General features: G+C 50.2%; 7 protein-coding genes across 7 annotated transcripts; 2 read left to right on the forward strand and 5 right to left on the reverse strand.

The window, feature by feature from the left end:
- Nucleotides 1–6: 6 nt before the first annotated feature.
- On the reverse strand, nt 7–1,566 carry BDP55DRAFT_772913 (uncharacterized protein). The gene is made up of 2 exons (XM_060581153.1): nt 745–1,566; nt 7–678 (listed from the first exon to the last, which is right to left on the reverse strand). The coding sequence occupies exons 1-2, from the start codon at nt 1,500–1,502 to the stop codon at nt 156–158; spliced, it is 1,281 nt and encodes a 426-aa protein (XP_060423727.1). The 5' UTR covers nt 1,503–1,566; the 3' UTR covers nt 7–155.
- Nucleotides 1,567–2,493: 927 nt separating this feature from the next.
- Nucleotides 2,494–4,199, reverse strand: BDP55DRAFT_720196 (uncharacterized protein). The gene is made up of 4 exons (XM_060578460.1): nt 3,844–4,199; nt 3,622–3,643; nt 2,690–3,536; nt 2,494–2,635 (listed from the first exon to the last, which is right to left on the reverse strand). The coding sequence occupies exons 1-4, from the start codon at nt 4,169–4,171 to the stop codon at nt 2,549–2,551; spliced, it is 1,284 nt and encodes a 427-aa protein (XP_060423728.1). The 5' UTR covers nt 4,172–4,199; the 3' UTR covers nt 2,494–2,548.
- Nucleotides 4,200–4,779: 580 nt separating this feature from the next.
- Nucleotides 4,780–5,786, reverse strand: BDP55DRAFT_680879 (P-loop containing nucleoside triphosphate hydrolase protein). Its single transcript, XM_060576147.1, has 2 exons — nt 5,631–5,786; nt 4,780–5,573 (listed from the first exon to the last, which is right to left on the reverse strand). Exons 1-2 carry the CDS (start codon nt 5,729–5,731, stop codon nt 5,087–5,089), a joined length of 588 nt encoding a protein of 195 aa, XP_060423729.1. The 5' UTR covers nt 5,732–5,786; the 3' UTR covers nt 4,780–5,086.
- Nucleotides 5,787–6,004: 218 nt separating this feature from the next.
- On the reverse strand, nt 6,005–7,142 carry BDP55DRAFT_757206 (Pfs, NACHT and WD domain protein). The gene is made up of 2 exons (XM_060580781.1): nt 6,182–7,142; nt 6,005–6,118 (listed from the first exon to the last, which is right to left on the reverse strand). The coding sequence occupies exon 1, from the start codon at nt 7,092–7,094 to the stop codon at nt 6,291–6,293; it is 804 nt and encodes a 267-aa protein (XP_060423730.1). The 5' UTR covers nt 7,095–7,142; the 3' UTR covers nt 6,005–6,118; nt 6,182–6,290.
- An 831-nt stretch (nt 7,143–7,973) lies between these two features.
- BDP55DRAFT_772914 (uncharacterized protein) lies at nt 7,974–10,146 on the reverse strand. The gene is made up of 5 exons (XM_060581154.1): nt 9,894–10,146; nt 9,703–9,837; nt 8,879–9,646; nt 8,733–8,820; nt 7,974–8,676 (listed from the first exon to the last, which is right to left on the reverse strand). Exons 1-5 carry the CDS (start codon nt 10,035–10,037, stop codon nt 8,138–8,140), a joined length of 1,674 nt encoding a protein of 557 aa, XP_060423731.1. The 5' UTR covers nt 10,038–10,146; the 3' UTR covers nt 7,974–8,137.
- Nucleotides 10,147–12,824: 2,678 nt separating this feature from the next.
- On the forward strand, nt 12,825–13,257 carry BDP55DRAFT_680884 (uncharacterized protein). The gene has a single exon (XM_060576148.1). It carries the CDS (start codon nt 12,985–12,987, stop codon nt 13,204–13,206), a length of 222 nt encoding a protein of 73 aa, XP_060423732.1. The 5' UTR covers nt 12,825–12,984; the 3' UTR covers nt 13,207–13,257.
- A 918-nt stretch (nt 13,258–14,175) lies between these two features.
- Nucleotides 14,176–14,925, forward strand: BDP55DRAFT_733635 (uncharacterized protein; the record flags this gene model as incomplete). The annotated part of the gene is made up of 2 exons (XM_060580118.1): nt 14,176–14,644; nt 14,771–14,925. 2 exons carry the CDS (start codon nt 14,176–14,178, stop codon nt 14,923–14,925), a joined length of 624 nt encoding a protein of 207 aa, XP_060423733.1.
- Between the last annotated feature and the right edge of the window lie 248 nt (nt 14,926–15,173).

Below are 15,173 nucleotides of genomic sequence, written 5' to 3' on the forward strand. Positions count from 1 at the left end.
CCTCCGGTTGGAACCTCCCTTTTATACCCTTACGCAGAAGTTAATATAGATCAATTGACCTCTTCGTCAACCCACGGTTCGAACCAACTACCCTGTGATAGGGATGCCAACACATACAAACTTGAGTAGAAAAGAAGCCCCATTTTCAGCATCAATCACACTCTTTGCCGCCAACTATAGTGCTCCTTCGGATCCCGCAACAAGTCTCTCATATCCTGAACTTGCTTCACCCGCGGCCCCTTCTCCAGCAAAAACTGCTCTTCAGCAAGCTTTGCATACTCGAGCGCCTCCTTCTCCATGCCCAAGGAGTTGTAATTCAGCGCAGCAAGTCTAAACGCATCGGACCCGTGAGACTGATCCAGTTGCTCCTGTCGATAGAGGGAAATTAGTTCCTCAATCGTCTCCTCGTCGACCTTCGCGCCATTCCAGTGGCTCATTTGCTGCTCGATCTGCCACATTTTGCCCAGGCGTTGATCAGAGGAGCGGATAAAGGCCTCTGAGAGACTGCATTGCTGGCAGGTGCATCCGAAGCCCCAGTTGCGCTGGGCTCGATCTTGGCGAACGGCGCGGGAGCTGAGGGAGTCGACGTAGGAGATTGTAAGTTCCTCGCCGGGCTGAATGTCTTTTATGGCGTGTGTGTAGTGCCGCATATCTGATTCATCGATGTAGAAGGCGACGCTAGGCTGTGTGAGTTGATGAAATGGTGTATAGCTTATGAGCTATGAGAGAACTTAGGTAACTTACTTGGGCCTACAATCGTGGTTGTAACGCGAGACCTCTGGGTAGTTGCCAAAGTGATGACCATCTCTAATCCCAAGGCCCAACTCAAATGAGTTGGTGTGCATGATATCGTGTACCTTCTGCCCCGTAGACTGATGCTCGCGAGACTGACCCATCTGCGCCATGAAAGCCTTTCGGGTATCGATAGGAAGCTTACCGGCGGCAACATCAAGCAGACGATACTGGTTTTCCAGATCAATATCATCAACAAACCTCCGATGCACAACAACCGCCGGCGGATGAGCCATAATCCGCTGCCCGCGCCGGATATGCTGGTTCGCAATCACACCCAGCCCCTTGCCGGGCATCTCAACCACGCGGAACAGCTCACTGTCACCCTCGCCCTTGATCGACTCCTTTGCAAAAGCGGCAAGATGAGACGCCTCCTCGGCGTTGTACGCCGTGCTTACGAGGACGATCCCGCGGCCATTGGCGAAAGACGGTCGTGAGTAGGCGCAGTAAGCCCCCGCGCAAGAGTGAGGGCCTTGCCAGCCTTCGTCCGAACGCCAAATGTCCTTCTTGGGTCCCTTTCCTGTCCTATTTCCGGCGACATTGTCAAGGACAGGCGGTCCTCCAGAAGCGAGGATTGTAGGCTTACTGCAGGCGAGTTGAGAGTCTGGTAGAAGCGGGCTTGCGGCGCATGATTCGAATAAGGGGACTTGGGCCTTGAGGCCGAGTGTTTGACCAAAGGCTAGGCCTGCGAGAAGCATGCGTATACTCATTTTGAAAGTTGTTTTTATTGTTTTTGATGATTCTTTTAAGGAGGAAAGTTCGGTCTGATGTATTTCTATGTCGCTGAAGAGCAGAAAGCTCGGGACGACCCTCGATGGCTATTTTTGATGTTTCAAGGGCGCGTTTCAAGATCGCCGCACCGAGGTCCGTGAGTCGCATACAAGTCTTAAGCTAACCTCTTCTTGCACACCTTAAAATGCGAGGAACTCCTGGAGATTTGTTACCAATTGACCCTTCTGGCGGAGTGATATAGCAAGATCAAGGAACTTGCTTTTAGGCGCTGCCGATCTTGTAAGGTGGCGGGCTAAGGCGTTAGCAGGTTTTATGCGCGGACACTTGACGAATATTCAATATACCATCAACCTAGGTGAGGTACAGAGCGGAAACTGTGAAAGTAATTAATAAAACTTGGGTAGGTTAGTTCCGAAGATATGAGATTCAAATATAATAACAGTGCAAAGCGATGGTCTGGTGAGTGCTGGGTCCTCATGTAGACACAACTTCTTGGTATACACATTAGCAGGGCAGACCTTTTGATCGCAACGAGGTTAATAGTACTGTATTGGTCTATTGCGCGTGAGGTAGAAGGAGGAGGAATTCGACCAAGCCCACGATTCCTTGAGAGGTGGTAGATAATGGGTAGATCGTAAGGGTAGGCCCGTATCGCCTTCTAAATCTACCTTTTCTGCCTACTGCCCAGAGATCCAACACAAATACTGGCCAGGACCAATGTTTTGAGCTCTAGGAAGCACGTTCACAGATTTTGGGGTGGTCAGCATTAATGCGATGCGATACGATGCGATGACGTTGGCCCTGCCAGTGATTGAGACGGCAGAGTAGACAACAAAGACGAAGATGAAGAGGACGAAGATTGGGATGATGGTTGAAGTGAGGGCAAAGACAGACAGATTGAGATGGAGATTTCTTTAGGACGACTGAGATACCGGTGGTCGAATTTGTACCGTAAACAAAATCCATTCACCGCTACGAATACTGAGCCAATACCCACTAAATTCGGATCTTCTTGGTGAGACTCTCACCCTTCTGATGCCTCAGATCCAGATTCCCTAGTGAAGTACGCATCTGAGGAGTCGCTGTAACGAATTGAGTTGCCTTTACGTTTCTGTCATAGGCTTTAGTTATGGTAATATTACATCATTGCAGCGAAACAACTTACTGCAATTCCAGGGAGAAGGCTCAAGAGATAAATAGGAGTTCTGTTACAAGCAGAAAGCCTGTCGAGGCTGCTGTCAGATTCCTCTGTGTCGCCTTCTTCGTCCTTCCTTCCATCCTGAATTTCGCGATCAGAGGAGCTTGTGATTTTAGGATTTTTATCCGTGTCGGAACCACTCTCCGGTATGTCTGTCATCTGAATTCGAGCTGATTCTCCGAAATGTGATGTAGATTGTATACGAGATATTTCCATGCGCGTATCTCGAGCTTGGAAGCTGTCTGAGCCTAACAATCTCTGTTGAACAGCCTCTATTTCTTCCAAGAGTTTGATTCCTTCTTGGGCTTGGGCGATATTACTTGTATGTTTATCCGTCAACATCAAGGCCAATGTTTTCATGTTCCTCAATGTCTCCTGATTTTCAGGGCCGAGGGCAACCTTTTGAGCCGTCAATAGCTCCCTTCTTAGCTCTATAGCTTTAGCCTCATATTTGGCCTTTTCGAGATCGACAGCTAAGAATGACATGGTCTTGAAAATACTAGGATGTATTTCCGTCGGAGGGCGTGCCGGTGGTGTTCTCGGGCGCAAGAGATCTGTCTGATCGGAAAGAAGCTTTTCTCGCTTCTCTATGAGTTCTTCCGACGTGATGTGGTGCATGGCATTCTCACAAGTGAGTAACTTGTTGATCGTCATGAATGTTACGGGATCACGAACACCGCAAAGAAGTTCAGCAAGTTTCGCAGCTGTCAATCTCATTCTGCGGGCCTTGAAAAACTGGCCGGTCTTTCTGAAAAGGCTTGCGAGCTTTCCAATCGTTGATAAATAAGGAAAGAGATGAACTTTTTCCTGGTTGCTGGGAGAAGTGTCGTATTTTGCCTTCCGTTATCGAAGAACGCTCTCTTGTTGATTAATCGCTTTTGTGAACTCCTCAAGCTTACTGTAGGTAAAGCCCAAATTGACCTTCGCTTCAAGGGTATAGGGGTGAGATTCTTCAAGTGTGCGCCTCCAGATAATTACTGATTTCTCCCAAAGCTGACAGATTTTTCGTTGCTCTCCATTTTCGTTATTCAACGAACTCTGGGTGATGAGAAGCCTGTCATGTGCTAGCAAGGTTTCCGGATGGTCGGGCCCTAGGATTTTGTTTCTTCCCTCATACACACCTCTTCGTAATTGCAGCGTCTGGAGATAACGCCCATCCCACTGGTAACTGTCTGCTAGAGCTGTTTTGGTTGCTAGAAAATCAAGCAGCTCGGCATCTGTTGGGCAGTCCTTCAGCTTGGTGTCGCGGAAGGTTAGTTCCCGTAGATCAAGAGCTCGCCTTCTGTGATACAACCCACAGAGGAATCCGGCAACCTTCCGGCGTGTTCGAAATAGCCTTGGATCTTGCGGCGACAGGGCCTTCTCGCGCAGGTCCAGACATCTCTGGGACAGCAGGAGGGCTTTTTCTCGCTCTCCTACCGCCCACGTGCTGTCTGCAAGATTAATCATCGCAGCGCAATGGTGTTGCGAATCGATGGGGCCGAGAAGCGCTCTTTGTAAATTGATTCACGGAGCGAATACGCCTTCACATGCTCACCGAGCTGAGCTGCATAAGAAGCTTTCTGTTCCTGAAGCTTAGACACAATCCGCAAACTGTCATCAAAAACTCTTCCAGCTTTCAACTTAAAACAGATATCCTCAATTAGGTTTTTGGCGTTTTGATAGTGCCCCGTTGCTGCGTATGCTTTTGCAAAAAGGGAAATAATCTCTAAGACTATCGCTGCATCTTCGCCACTGATGTTATTTAAATATGCTCCTAGGCCGGATTCTGACTTGAGGTAGCAGAAGCTTAGTACTTGATGTAATTTGAGGTAAGAGAAGCTTCTGCAATTCGAGGCCAGTAGGGTCTTCTACCCAGGACAGTGGGGTCTTGATCCCACCTAACGCTGTCGCGACGAGGGATATGGCTTGAAAGGAATAGCTGACCCATTCATCAGCAGACAAGATCGTGGTGCACACTGTTTGAACAACTTTGTGCAGAGAATATTATCGCTTGGAAAATGAGACTTGGTCAAGAAGGCTGTATCGACACAAGATCCCAATTGCCTCCCGAACAACGAGCGTGTCCCAACGGTCCTTTGATGGATCCAGAAGCTTCAAGGGTCTTGATATGAGCGGAGATTCTTGCAAGTTTTTCCAGGCTTCTTGAAACATGCGATCATCAATGCCGTCGTTATGTAAGAAGCTCATGATTCTCAGTAATTCGATGGCTACAGCAGATCCTCTCTCCCGCAATTCCTGTATTCGCCGAATTGACAGCGTTAAGGTGGACCAAATTGTTTGTTGATGTTGGTCTTGTTGGTAGAGAGGGCGCGAGAGTTCCTTGTTGAGTAATTCCTGAGGAACTACTTGAAGTTCTTCGAGCTATTCGGAATACGTGCAATGATTGTTGGATATGTAAGAGCCAGCCTGAGCTATAGCTAGGGGCAAGCCTCCAAGTTCCTTGATTGCAATGATCTTGGCTGACTGAATTTCATGAACATCCGGCTCTACTTCTGGCTTCTTAAACTTCAAGAGAAGTTCAAAGGCTTGATCGTCGCTCATACTGCGAATCTGGCAGTATGTGTGACAGTCTGTCGCCCATTGGGACTCATCAGATGTGACGAGAATCGTGCCGCTGCCCGTTGACGGCACGTATCGACTCAAAGGTAGCGATAGCTCAGTTACGTTGTCTATCATCAGTAGCCATGGTTCGTATTGACAAGCAAGCCACGTTCTTGTGATACGTATTTGCTCATCCACTGAAATGTCCTCCCAGTGATGTTGGATATGGCAGATGCGAAAAATTTCAACGTAATTGCTGTCTGCTATAGTCTTGTCGCTTGCATTAACGTAGAAAACACTTCGAAATCTGCCACCTTTGTAGTCAGCATAGCTAGCAGTAAGAGCAGATGGATGCTGAACCCACCTATGTTGCTGTTCAGAGATTGCTTTCAAGCATATTTGGCTCTTTCCCATGCCAGAAAGCCCATAGACAAGAACACTCCTTGGAGATCTCCTATCGGCCATGTGCCAGATCTCACTTTCTGGCAAGAGCTGCTATGGTGTGTCACAGCGATCTAAATATTTGGCGGACAATCCTGGTCGCCGAGTCTGGTATTCTGGCCAGTTCTGGCTCAACGTTCTGTCACATCTGTAATTGGAGCTGAATCCTTCACAGCATATTAGCAACCATCTGAAATGAATAAGAAGTCAAGGCATACCAAATAGTAGACTATCAGAGCATTCGGCTCGTCGTTTTTTTGGAAGAGATACTATGACCATTTTCAATCTCAGAATCAAGCTCGTCGTCGTTAATATGATGTCTTTTTGCAGATCCAGCCTGCATGGAACTGAAATGTCGGCTCAAAAAATGGTCTTGTTGTATTGCATCACTACCTCTGTTCGAGTCATTCGCTTTAATCCGAAGGTCAGCACGATAATGACCCAGACACGTTCGTTGATGTAGTCAAGACCTACGAATATCGCCGACATGAGAAAAGAACACCGCATCTGGCGTGCTGGGAAGTATTTCTTGGAGAACGGCCTTCGCGTATGCTGCTGCCATAGCGGCAGCGTACGGTTGCCATTACTTGTTTTTGTGCTCGTCCCCATAATCGCAAACGCCACGAATGACACCAACAGGTATACGATTCATCGTGCCAGCCGCTTCCATCTCAAGTCCTATGATGTTGAATCTGTCCCTGAGCTCATCTCTCTGTTGAGAGTTTCTCATCAGCTTTTCGCCTGAGCCTATTGGGCCATACCAAACCCTGGTGCGTTCCTGATGTGACCGAGACTTCCTCTCGACTCTGCACTTAATCCCGTGCTCATTGAACTCGTGGAGTACATCATATTTTTGGCCAGAGTCTTCGAATTCGTTACCGCCATGGCTCCTTCCTATTATTTGCTGGTAATAGGAAAGAAACGACTCGGCATCATTGACAGCGTTGAGCCGGATCTTCCCAATTGCAGACCTGACGATCGTTTCGGTTTCAGCAAGAACGTGCCCGAGACGCAGAGGTTGGAAGCTGCCGTCGCCCGTGTTCTTCCCTAAGTAATATGCCACCAAGCCGGCAGTGTTGTCATCAGGTAAAGCGACCAGTACGTCTCCGAGCCTGATGTCTCGAGGTGGCTGACAGGAGAGATTTGGTAGTCCAGCAGCAACGCCAACAAGTAGCCCGAACCAGAGATTCGGAAAGAACTTCCGCACTTGGCTAGCGAGAGCTGCTGCTGACCCAGTGCCATACTCCTGGCCAGCGGGTAATGTAGCGATGATAATATTGTGCCCGCACATGCTGCCCGCATGGAACACGTAATCATCGCCCCGAGACACTCCAAACCGTCCGTCATGCTTCTGATCCAGCATAAGCAAGGCTGCCTTGGCCTCCATGTAGAGGGGAGCAATCCATGCCACTGTGTAGAGGTAGCGATCAAGCTCCTCTTCCGTTGAGTGTTAGCGTCTTCTGTGGTACTGCATGGTATAAGAATACAAAAACAGCTGCATCATGAGCAGGAACGGAGTCTCCCGGTCAGGATAAAGGATGGATGTGTCGACGGTGTGAGGAGTCTGGTTCGGCGGGAGGGGAAAATGTTGAGAGCGCAGCCTGATTCTTAAGATGCAGACGTTACTTAATCTGATGTGGGATGTCTCCCAATAACTTCAAGCCAGTCGGCGGCGAGGACACCAATCACGTTGTCTCCGAACATGCATAGGAACCCTTATGGAAGTGACCTTCATTTTGCCAAGATGGCTTGGTCAGCACGCTCACAAGCTCTGATGATTGATCGCCCTTGTTATCGTCCTCGTTCGTAGCGCCTTACTAACAGCTTATCACTATTACCGTAATGATTAAACCTTTTGGTAAAGGTATGATGAGTCAGTAAGAAGCCTTGTAAAATTCTAAATATCACATCTCTGGTATCTACTGACCTGAGAAGTTAATACTGAATCCGTTGCACGCTTGTTTTAACGCCCTTGCTATCTGAAGTGAAGGCGGGAATGGTATTGATATCATTGGCTTGGGGAATGGATTACACGTTGAGATGAGGTGGTTGGAGGAGATAGAGGAGGTGTTAAGTTCGGAAGTCGGGAAAAGATGTTCGGTGGTGGACAATTGTGATGGGTTGAGGGATAGTTATCGATACTCGAGCTTATTGCATCCCCTCAATCATAAGTATGTCTACTTATGGCTTGAGATGCGGCCGGAAAAGTATGGGAGCTCATGACGCTTCTTTTGGCCTCGAAAGTTGGCAAGACCTTGTGTTTGTAGTGTCTTCAGAGCTGCATTCATCAATTGTTGCTAATATACTCTCAGAAGCCATATATCATGGGCAACCAACTGAGAAGGTAAACTAGGTACTAAGAATTATTTACGTCGCATCACGCATTATCATCTAACGTTTCCACGTCTCTCCTTCTCTTCATTATATAGCTCAAGGAGCAGCGGTTGCAGCAGGCAAGCAGGCGCAGGCACTGCTAGCCTGAGCAACCTTATCCTCCTTGGCACAGTTCTGCACAGCGTGCGCGGGAAGAACACTAGCATCCTTGACAGGCTTGCTCAAGAACGACTTGCAGAAAGCCTGCGACTCCTCGAGACGGCCGGGGACGGAGGTGGCGCGGAACGAGCGCAGGCAGTTGTCGGCGTTGCAGACGGGGGCCTTGGGGCAGTCCTTGCCGGTCAACTTGACGACGAAGGCGCCGCGCTCGATGGTGTTGATGAAGATGTAGCCTGAGGGGAAGTAGGCGTACGAGGACCAGGTGCCGACGAAGCCGACGTAGCCGCCGCCCTCGAAGTCGTCGTCCTCGGGGTAGATGTCAAAGAAGGCGGCCTCGCATACGCCAGCGCCGGTGGGGTCGGTGGGGATGGAGGTACCGTCGAGGACGCGGAGGCCGGCGCCATAGTGGGATTGGTAGATGTAGTTGTCGATGACGTACTGGTTGTGGTCAATGGCCTTGGTGGGGTGCTTGAACTCTATAGTATTGTTAGTTGGCCGTTGTGGTTTCGGGTAGGCTGTTTATGATACGCACCTCCGGTCTGCTTGGGGTTCTCAAGGTCTCTGATGTCCCAGATGAAAGTGACGGGGTAGCCGTCTCCGCCAGGGCCGTTGCCGCGAACCTGTGGTACCAAGCATTAGCTTTTGCAACGGGAACATCGTGTTCTTTAATCAACTTACCTCGTCAAGCTCGTCATCGAGAACAAGGAACTCCTGGTTGTTCACGTCAAGGACCCAACCCTGGTGAGTGTAGGAAGCACCCTCGTACGAGATACGGGAGATGATGTTCGTGACGTTGGCCTTGTCGGTAACGTCGTAGATGGTGAGGGTGTCCTCGTTGTAGCCGTAGCAGATATCACGGCCCTGGTAGCGCTTATCGGGTCCGCGGTAAACCAAGCACTGAGCATCGTGAACGTACCCATCATCCTTGGCACAACCCAGAGACACTGGGTTGGCGGGGTCCGTCAGGTCGAAGAAGTTCAGACCAGCGGCGCAAAGGGGGTCAGTACGGGGCGCAGCACCGACAGCGACGCCGTAGTTAAGCTCCTCGTTGATGACAACGTTGTGAGCACGGCCCAGGGGCAAGAGGGCATTGAAGTGACCGGTCAAGTCGGCTTTGGCGTCGAAGACGACGGGACTGGCGGGGTCAATGTCCAGGAGCTTCTTCATGTCGAAGATCTGGATGCCGTGGCCAACGGCCTCGGAGCCGATGACCATGTAGTGCTTGTAGGAGCGGATCTCGCGCCACTCGGAGGGCGCCGAGTACTGGGGCAGGCGGCCGAGGTAGACGAGCTTGCCGTCCGAGAGGATCTCGGCGAAAGCGGTACCCTCGTACTGTCCGATGGCGACGAACTCACGTCCATCGTCGTTGGTCCATCCCCAGGAGGATGAACCCTCAGCAAGGGGCCCACCAAGGGCAGCGTGGCTGACGAAGGAGTACAAGTCGGCCTGGAATATGTTATTCGAGTGTCTCGGGAAGAGCCCTGTTTCTGATGGGAACCTACGTTGTTGCACCTGAAGGTGTTGTTCCTGTCTCCAACGACGGCCTCGGCCCAACCGTTGACGCAAGGTGTGTAACCCAGCTCAGGCCAGACCTCACTGTTGTAGGCACCAGCTTCTCTCTGGCGAGCGAACTCGGCCTAATGTTGTGTGTCAGTCTCGACTCCTGTAGTCATGTTTTTGGTTTCTTGCTCACCTTCTTAGCAGCAATGACTTGTTCGTGGACCTTGCCAGAGTCGTAGAACTCAGCGGAGATGGCATCGTTCATCTGGATCTCCTTGGCCATCGCCGAGGCGGCCAGGACGGCGAGGGAGCCAAGGTAGGATGAAGCGCGAACCATGGTGCCGGATGTCCAATGCAAACACTATGAGCGTGTTTTGCGTAATTGAAAGGTAGGATTGGACTGGAATGAGCGAGGGAGATGAATTGAAGTCTGGGTTCCCTTGGAGATCAACAGAAGCTGCTGCCATGAGAGGTGGGCATAGCTCTGGATTTATATCCTGACCAGATCAGATCGGAGGGTACGGATCATAGCAACCAAAGTCCCAATCGTGCCTGCTAGTCATTGATTCCTGTCATGGAAGCTCGATATGCAGTCATGTCGGGATGCCTGCTCGCGCCTGGGACTGCTGGAGTCCATCGATCTGGGCATTGTCTCGGCGCTACTGGGGTGGACAGAAAGTTGGTAGAGCAAATGTTCCTCATGGAGTTGCAACCATGGGAAACTCGGATGCGACCAAGACATGCCAGGCCTGCTGCACCGAACATGTGCCTGGCCATGTAGCCGTATGCAAGACAGGCGGGCGGTGCAAATAACAGCAACGGTTGCCGGCCAGTCACGAACGACGGCAGAGTAACATCGCACAGTGAGGAGTACAACTATCCCACTATCCACAGACTTAGCAGTGAGCGATAATCAGAGAGCAATTCCGGGCGATAGTTGTGCTCGATTGGCCACCCGCTCGAGCGTTCTTGGAGGCTCTTGGCGGAAGTCCTGAAAGGGCAGGTCCCGGGATTAGTATGGCCTTGGCGGACAACGGTCCGGGGAAGCTTCGCAGTCACGGCGCAGGAATAGCGGAACATGAGAATCCACTCTTCCGGGATGGCCTCCTTTTCCTTGGGCCGCTCTATTTTTTCCCTCTCTCTACGAAGATGGCAGCATACTTCGTATACGAGGTGCGCAATCACTTGTTGGCGTGATAAATATCGCAAGTTGGCCCTGGGGAGAGGTGATGTCACCTGGAGATAGGAGTCTTTCCATCTTTACTTAGTCTCGCAAGTAGCTGTAGCAACTCAGAAGATTTAGTCGATTCTGACTGCGCTCTATCCTTACTCTATGTCACGGCTTACTGTTCCGACGCGACCAATATTGAGCTTCCTCTCCGGATCTACGGATAAGTTGGGGCCCAGGGTCTCCAGTCCCCAAGGCACGCTCAACTGCATGCGACCTCACTTCACCAAGCCCATGACGACAGCTCCCGCGTGGCTCCCCAGGGTGGCCGAGGCGTCCGAGCAGTCCCCCCCTCACGAGATGCAGGCTGGCACGAGATTGACAGCGGCGATGAGGCTCGCAACAGCAAAAGTCCTTTGGGTGCGCGATGCATCGGCGCCAAGGCTGGTTGGAGTGGACCAAGTACCTGAATCAAGCAGGACGTCAGCACCTATTGGTTGGACAGAGACATGTTGATAGGCACCTGCCAAGCAAACAAGCGGCTGGTCCGTCTTGACATCCAGGCTGCCTTGTCCAGCAAACAAGTTGGATACGATGGGAGGCCAGAGCTAGCTGGCGACGGCGTTGCTTTTTTCTGATATTGGGCACGATGGCTTCCCTGTCATCGAATGTCTTTGAAGACAGAATGTCTAGGCCACAGCGCCTAGGAGATTACCAGGAAGCGCCTCAACGTGTTAGTCAGAGTTAGTGAGTTTCTCTGATCGTCGACTGCCGTCTACGGAGAGAAGGTCGGTGGAAATAAGCGACAACACCCGAACTCTATCTAAAAGTTAAAAGAGTTTATTTCCCCTTCAGGCACCTCCTGGCGACTGCATCTGCAAAGTCAACAGGGATCGTATCAAGCCCCAGTGTGACTGGTTCCCCAAATCCCCACTACACATTGGCTCTTTTGCCTCACCTCCATCCTCAATCACAATGTTCTTACTCGGACTCGGGTCAGCAATGCAATGTTTACCCGCTTGATTTCCGCACGGGGTGGCGGGATGGTATCATGATATAGAGGCCAGCATTAGAAACAATCGACTGATTCTGAATAAGACTGACTGAATTGACAGCTGAAGTGCATTGACTGGGGAGACATTACCCACTGGTCTGACTAAGAAAGCCTACAAGACAGTCAAACCAGCAGTCAAAACGCGTCAGACAATGGTCGCTACGCATTTGAGTCTCGACTGTATTATTCCATGCAATTGACTACTACAGCTGCTAGCCTTTTCCTGGCCCGATTACTTCTATTAAGCCGCCTCCATGTACTAGGTTGCCACCAAGCGCATCTTCTCACTCAATTCGTAATGACTTATCCGACATTCCGACTATCTCCCCCGCTTTAACTGTCCAAGCCGCGCTAGATTTGAAATGGCAGGAGACCAGAACCATTACTTTGGGCCAACATCACCAGGCCTACAGCCGATTCGGTGTCTCCGCCTCCACAAGTCATCCAGCATCCATGACTCTCGATTCACTTCTGAATGTACTTTCGTATTCACAATTATACCCTACCAGCCAAGACTTCTCTCACGGCTGCATTTCCCCATTGTTACGTTGGTCTATCCAGGTTCCTCACTTTCGGGTTTGTTATTGACGTACTCCCTCGCCAGCCAACAATGAGGGAGTGAGGGAACACTGCCTCGCTAGAATCGACATTGGCCAGGGCTTGCTGTCTTCCCTTGACCTTTATGGTGCTGAGGTAAGTAAAAGACCTGATCAAAGCCAAGAATTGGCCGCTCTCCAATAAGCAATTCATCCGCCGGCCCACGCGTTGGCTAGACGAACAAATCTGGGCAATGGCGATAGACGAGGACGGCAAGACGTGATCAATTTATGTTTTTCTGACTTGTTCATGCGCAAAATTTCTCTTTCGAACTCAAGAGACTCCTCTCTTTGCTCAGCAAGATGAAGCGTTTTGCGTGCTCATACACATTCACAATTGTCGTCGGCGTGTAGCACTTGGCAAAGTCCACATTCAGGTCTTCCGACTTGAGCCGCTGAGTAATTACCTCATCCTCTAGATCCGTGGCTTCCTCTTCCGATCGGCGACACGCATGATTTGCACTAGATGCCTGCTCGTTCTGTTGCATTCATGCACCTTTGCATCTCGCGTGGCTGCACATGGCCTACAGACGCATGGGTATGGCTATGCGGGACGGACACACCACGACTGTCGTGTCGTTCCGCTCGGCTTCCGTCGCTTCAGCTCCATTCTCCCCATCGGGCTGATGTAACAGCAGCACTCGCGCGGTCTATCGTTCTAGAAGCCGATGTGAACTTATGGGGCTAAAGTAGAGATGATCGTTTGGCCTAAACCCGGAGCAGCTTCTTGGCAGGGGCCGATATGGAGGCTTCTAGCATTAGTTTGGCAGCAAATGATCAAGTCAAAGTCATATAATCTGGATTTGATTCATATTGCTACAGCCAAGAAATCGTTGACATCGCCGCGTTTGGCGGCAGCTCTCAGACCCCCGATCTGTCTAGTCCTTGTTTGCACTTGCACGCATGCCGGTCGAGTGAATATTGTCTTCGTGATGCTCAAGTGTCTCTGTCGAAACCAACGGCCCCTTATTCACATGAACTTTAGGTGGACTAACGACAAAGACGAGCTTTATCTCAAGAGACGCCTCAGAAGTCTAGTTTGTATCCAAGTTATGTTGGCAGTAGGCACAGACATGGGTGGTTGCGAACGTATTCCCATATCCCTACATTGATCGTATCAGTGGCAAGAAGCTGAAAAAGCTTTGTTCATTCTTGTGAAGCTAACTTAGCATCACATACATGATCTGATGCGGTATCTCAAGACGAATTGCACCCTGTTGTTTCTCGAAGTCCTGCTTGAGGTCACACTCACACATGTCCCGAGCGCTGCCATCCCATGCTTGCTTGCTCCATACGAGATGAAGTACGTTGGCGAAGATTCAAGGGAGCGAAAAGAATGGAAGCTCTCGATCTTGGAGTGCCCAAAACGGCTGGCCCTACCAGGCTCTTTGTCTTGATGTGGCATTGAATGATCGCCAGCACCGACCTCGCTGCGGCATTCATGCATACGAACGACACTGATGGCCAAGTCAATTGACCTGACTTGCCCTTGGTACCATCTTCCCTATCTTCTTGTCGTGCAAACATCCAGCCAAACGAGAAGACATATAAGCGAGACGGAAGACACATATGAGCCAGTCTTGTCATCATCGAGAACATATCTCCTTTTATCCTTTAATTTTTCGAAACCAAACGCTCGTTTGCGACTAACAACACAATGTTCGGCTCGCCTCTCTCCGTGATCATCTACGCCCTTATTGTAGGCCTCGTCACAGGCCACGCGATCCCAATTGACACGGCCATTGATTCAAGATCTCTCGACAAAAAGGGCAGAGAAAAACAGCCCTGGGCAGCTCACGACGTCCAATGCCACAAAGAAGCCGACTTCCCGGGCCATGCCGACATCCACGCCGCCTGGCAATGGGAAGCTACGAAGAGTTTCTGCGACAGCGACCAGGGGAAACGAATCTTCACGACCTATCAGGATCCGGCGGAAAATCATTACCCGGTTGTCTACAGATTGCGCTACAGGTGGAATGATATGTGGAAAGTCAACTACGACTTTTACGTCCAGTGGGTGGCTGGCTGTAGAACGGCATTTAGTGCGCAGAGGGTCGATGATCCGCTGCTCAGCAAGGACGGAAAACCGTCCTGTGCATCCATCATGAATAACAATTTCAAAAAGTGTAAGTCATTTAGAAACATCTTTAACATGAAGTTGATGGATTTCCATCATGTTTTCTTAGATCAACGACCAAAGTCATAACCGACAATCACAACACGGAGCACTGAGCTTATCTTGTGATTCGCAGGCAACAACGGTGGCGTCGGCGGCGCAACGCAAGTTGGATGTCTTCTTTACACGTTCAATGGTGGTAAAGGCGACACTTTGCTCACAGCGTCTGAGCTTCAACAGCGCAAGATCTATGATGAGAAGAAGGGGATCACGAGAGTGCAGGACCCATGAGGCAGGCGCAGACTTTCGCGCCAGCCTTGGAACGCTTTGTGCTTGAGGTGGATATTTGAGACAGAGACTAGTGTAATATAACAAAATTACAACCAATGTGAGGTCTGCGAGAAAGGTATGGGTAACTTTTCTTCTATAATTCTCAAGTGATTTTAATCTCATGAAGCTATGTGAATGCAATTCCCTAAATACAGAGCTTTTTCTAATTACTTGTTGTTTCAGGACCTCCGACTCTTTTCTATCACATT

Source organism: Colletotrichum godetiae (assembly GCF_030913485.1).
Source record: "Colletotrichum godetiae strain CBS 193.32 chromosome Unknown BDP55scaffold_66, whole genome shotgun sequence".
Classification (NCBI taxonomy): domain Eukaryota; kingdom Fungi; phylum Ascomycota; class Sordariomycetes; order Glomerellales; family Glomerellaceae; genus Colletotrichum; species Colletotrichum godetiae.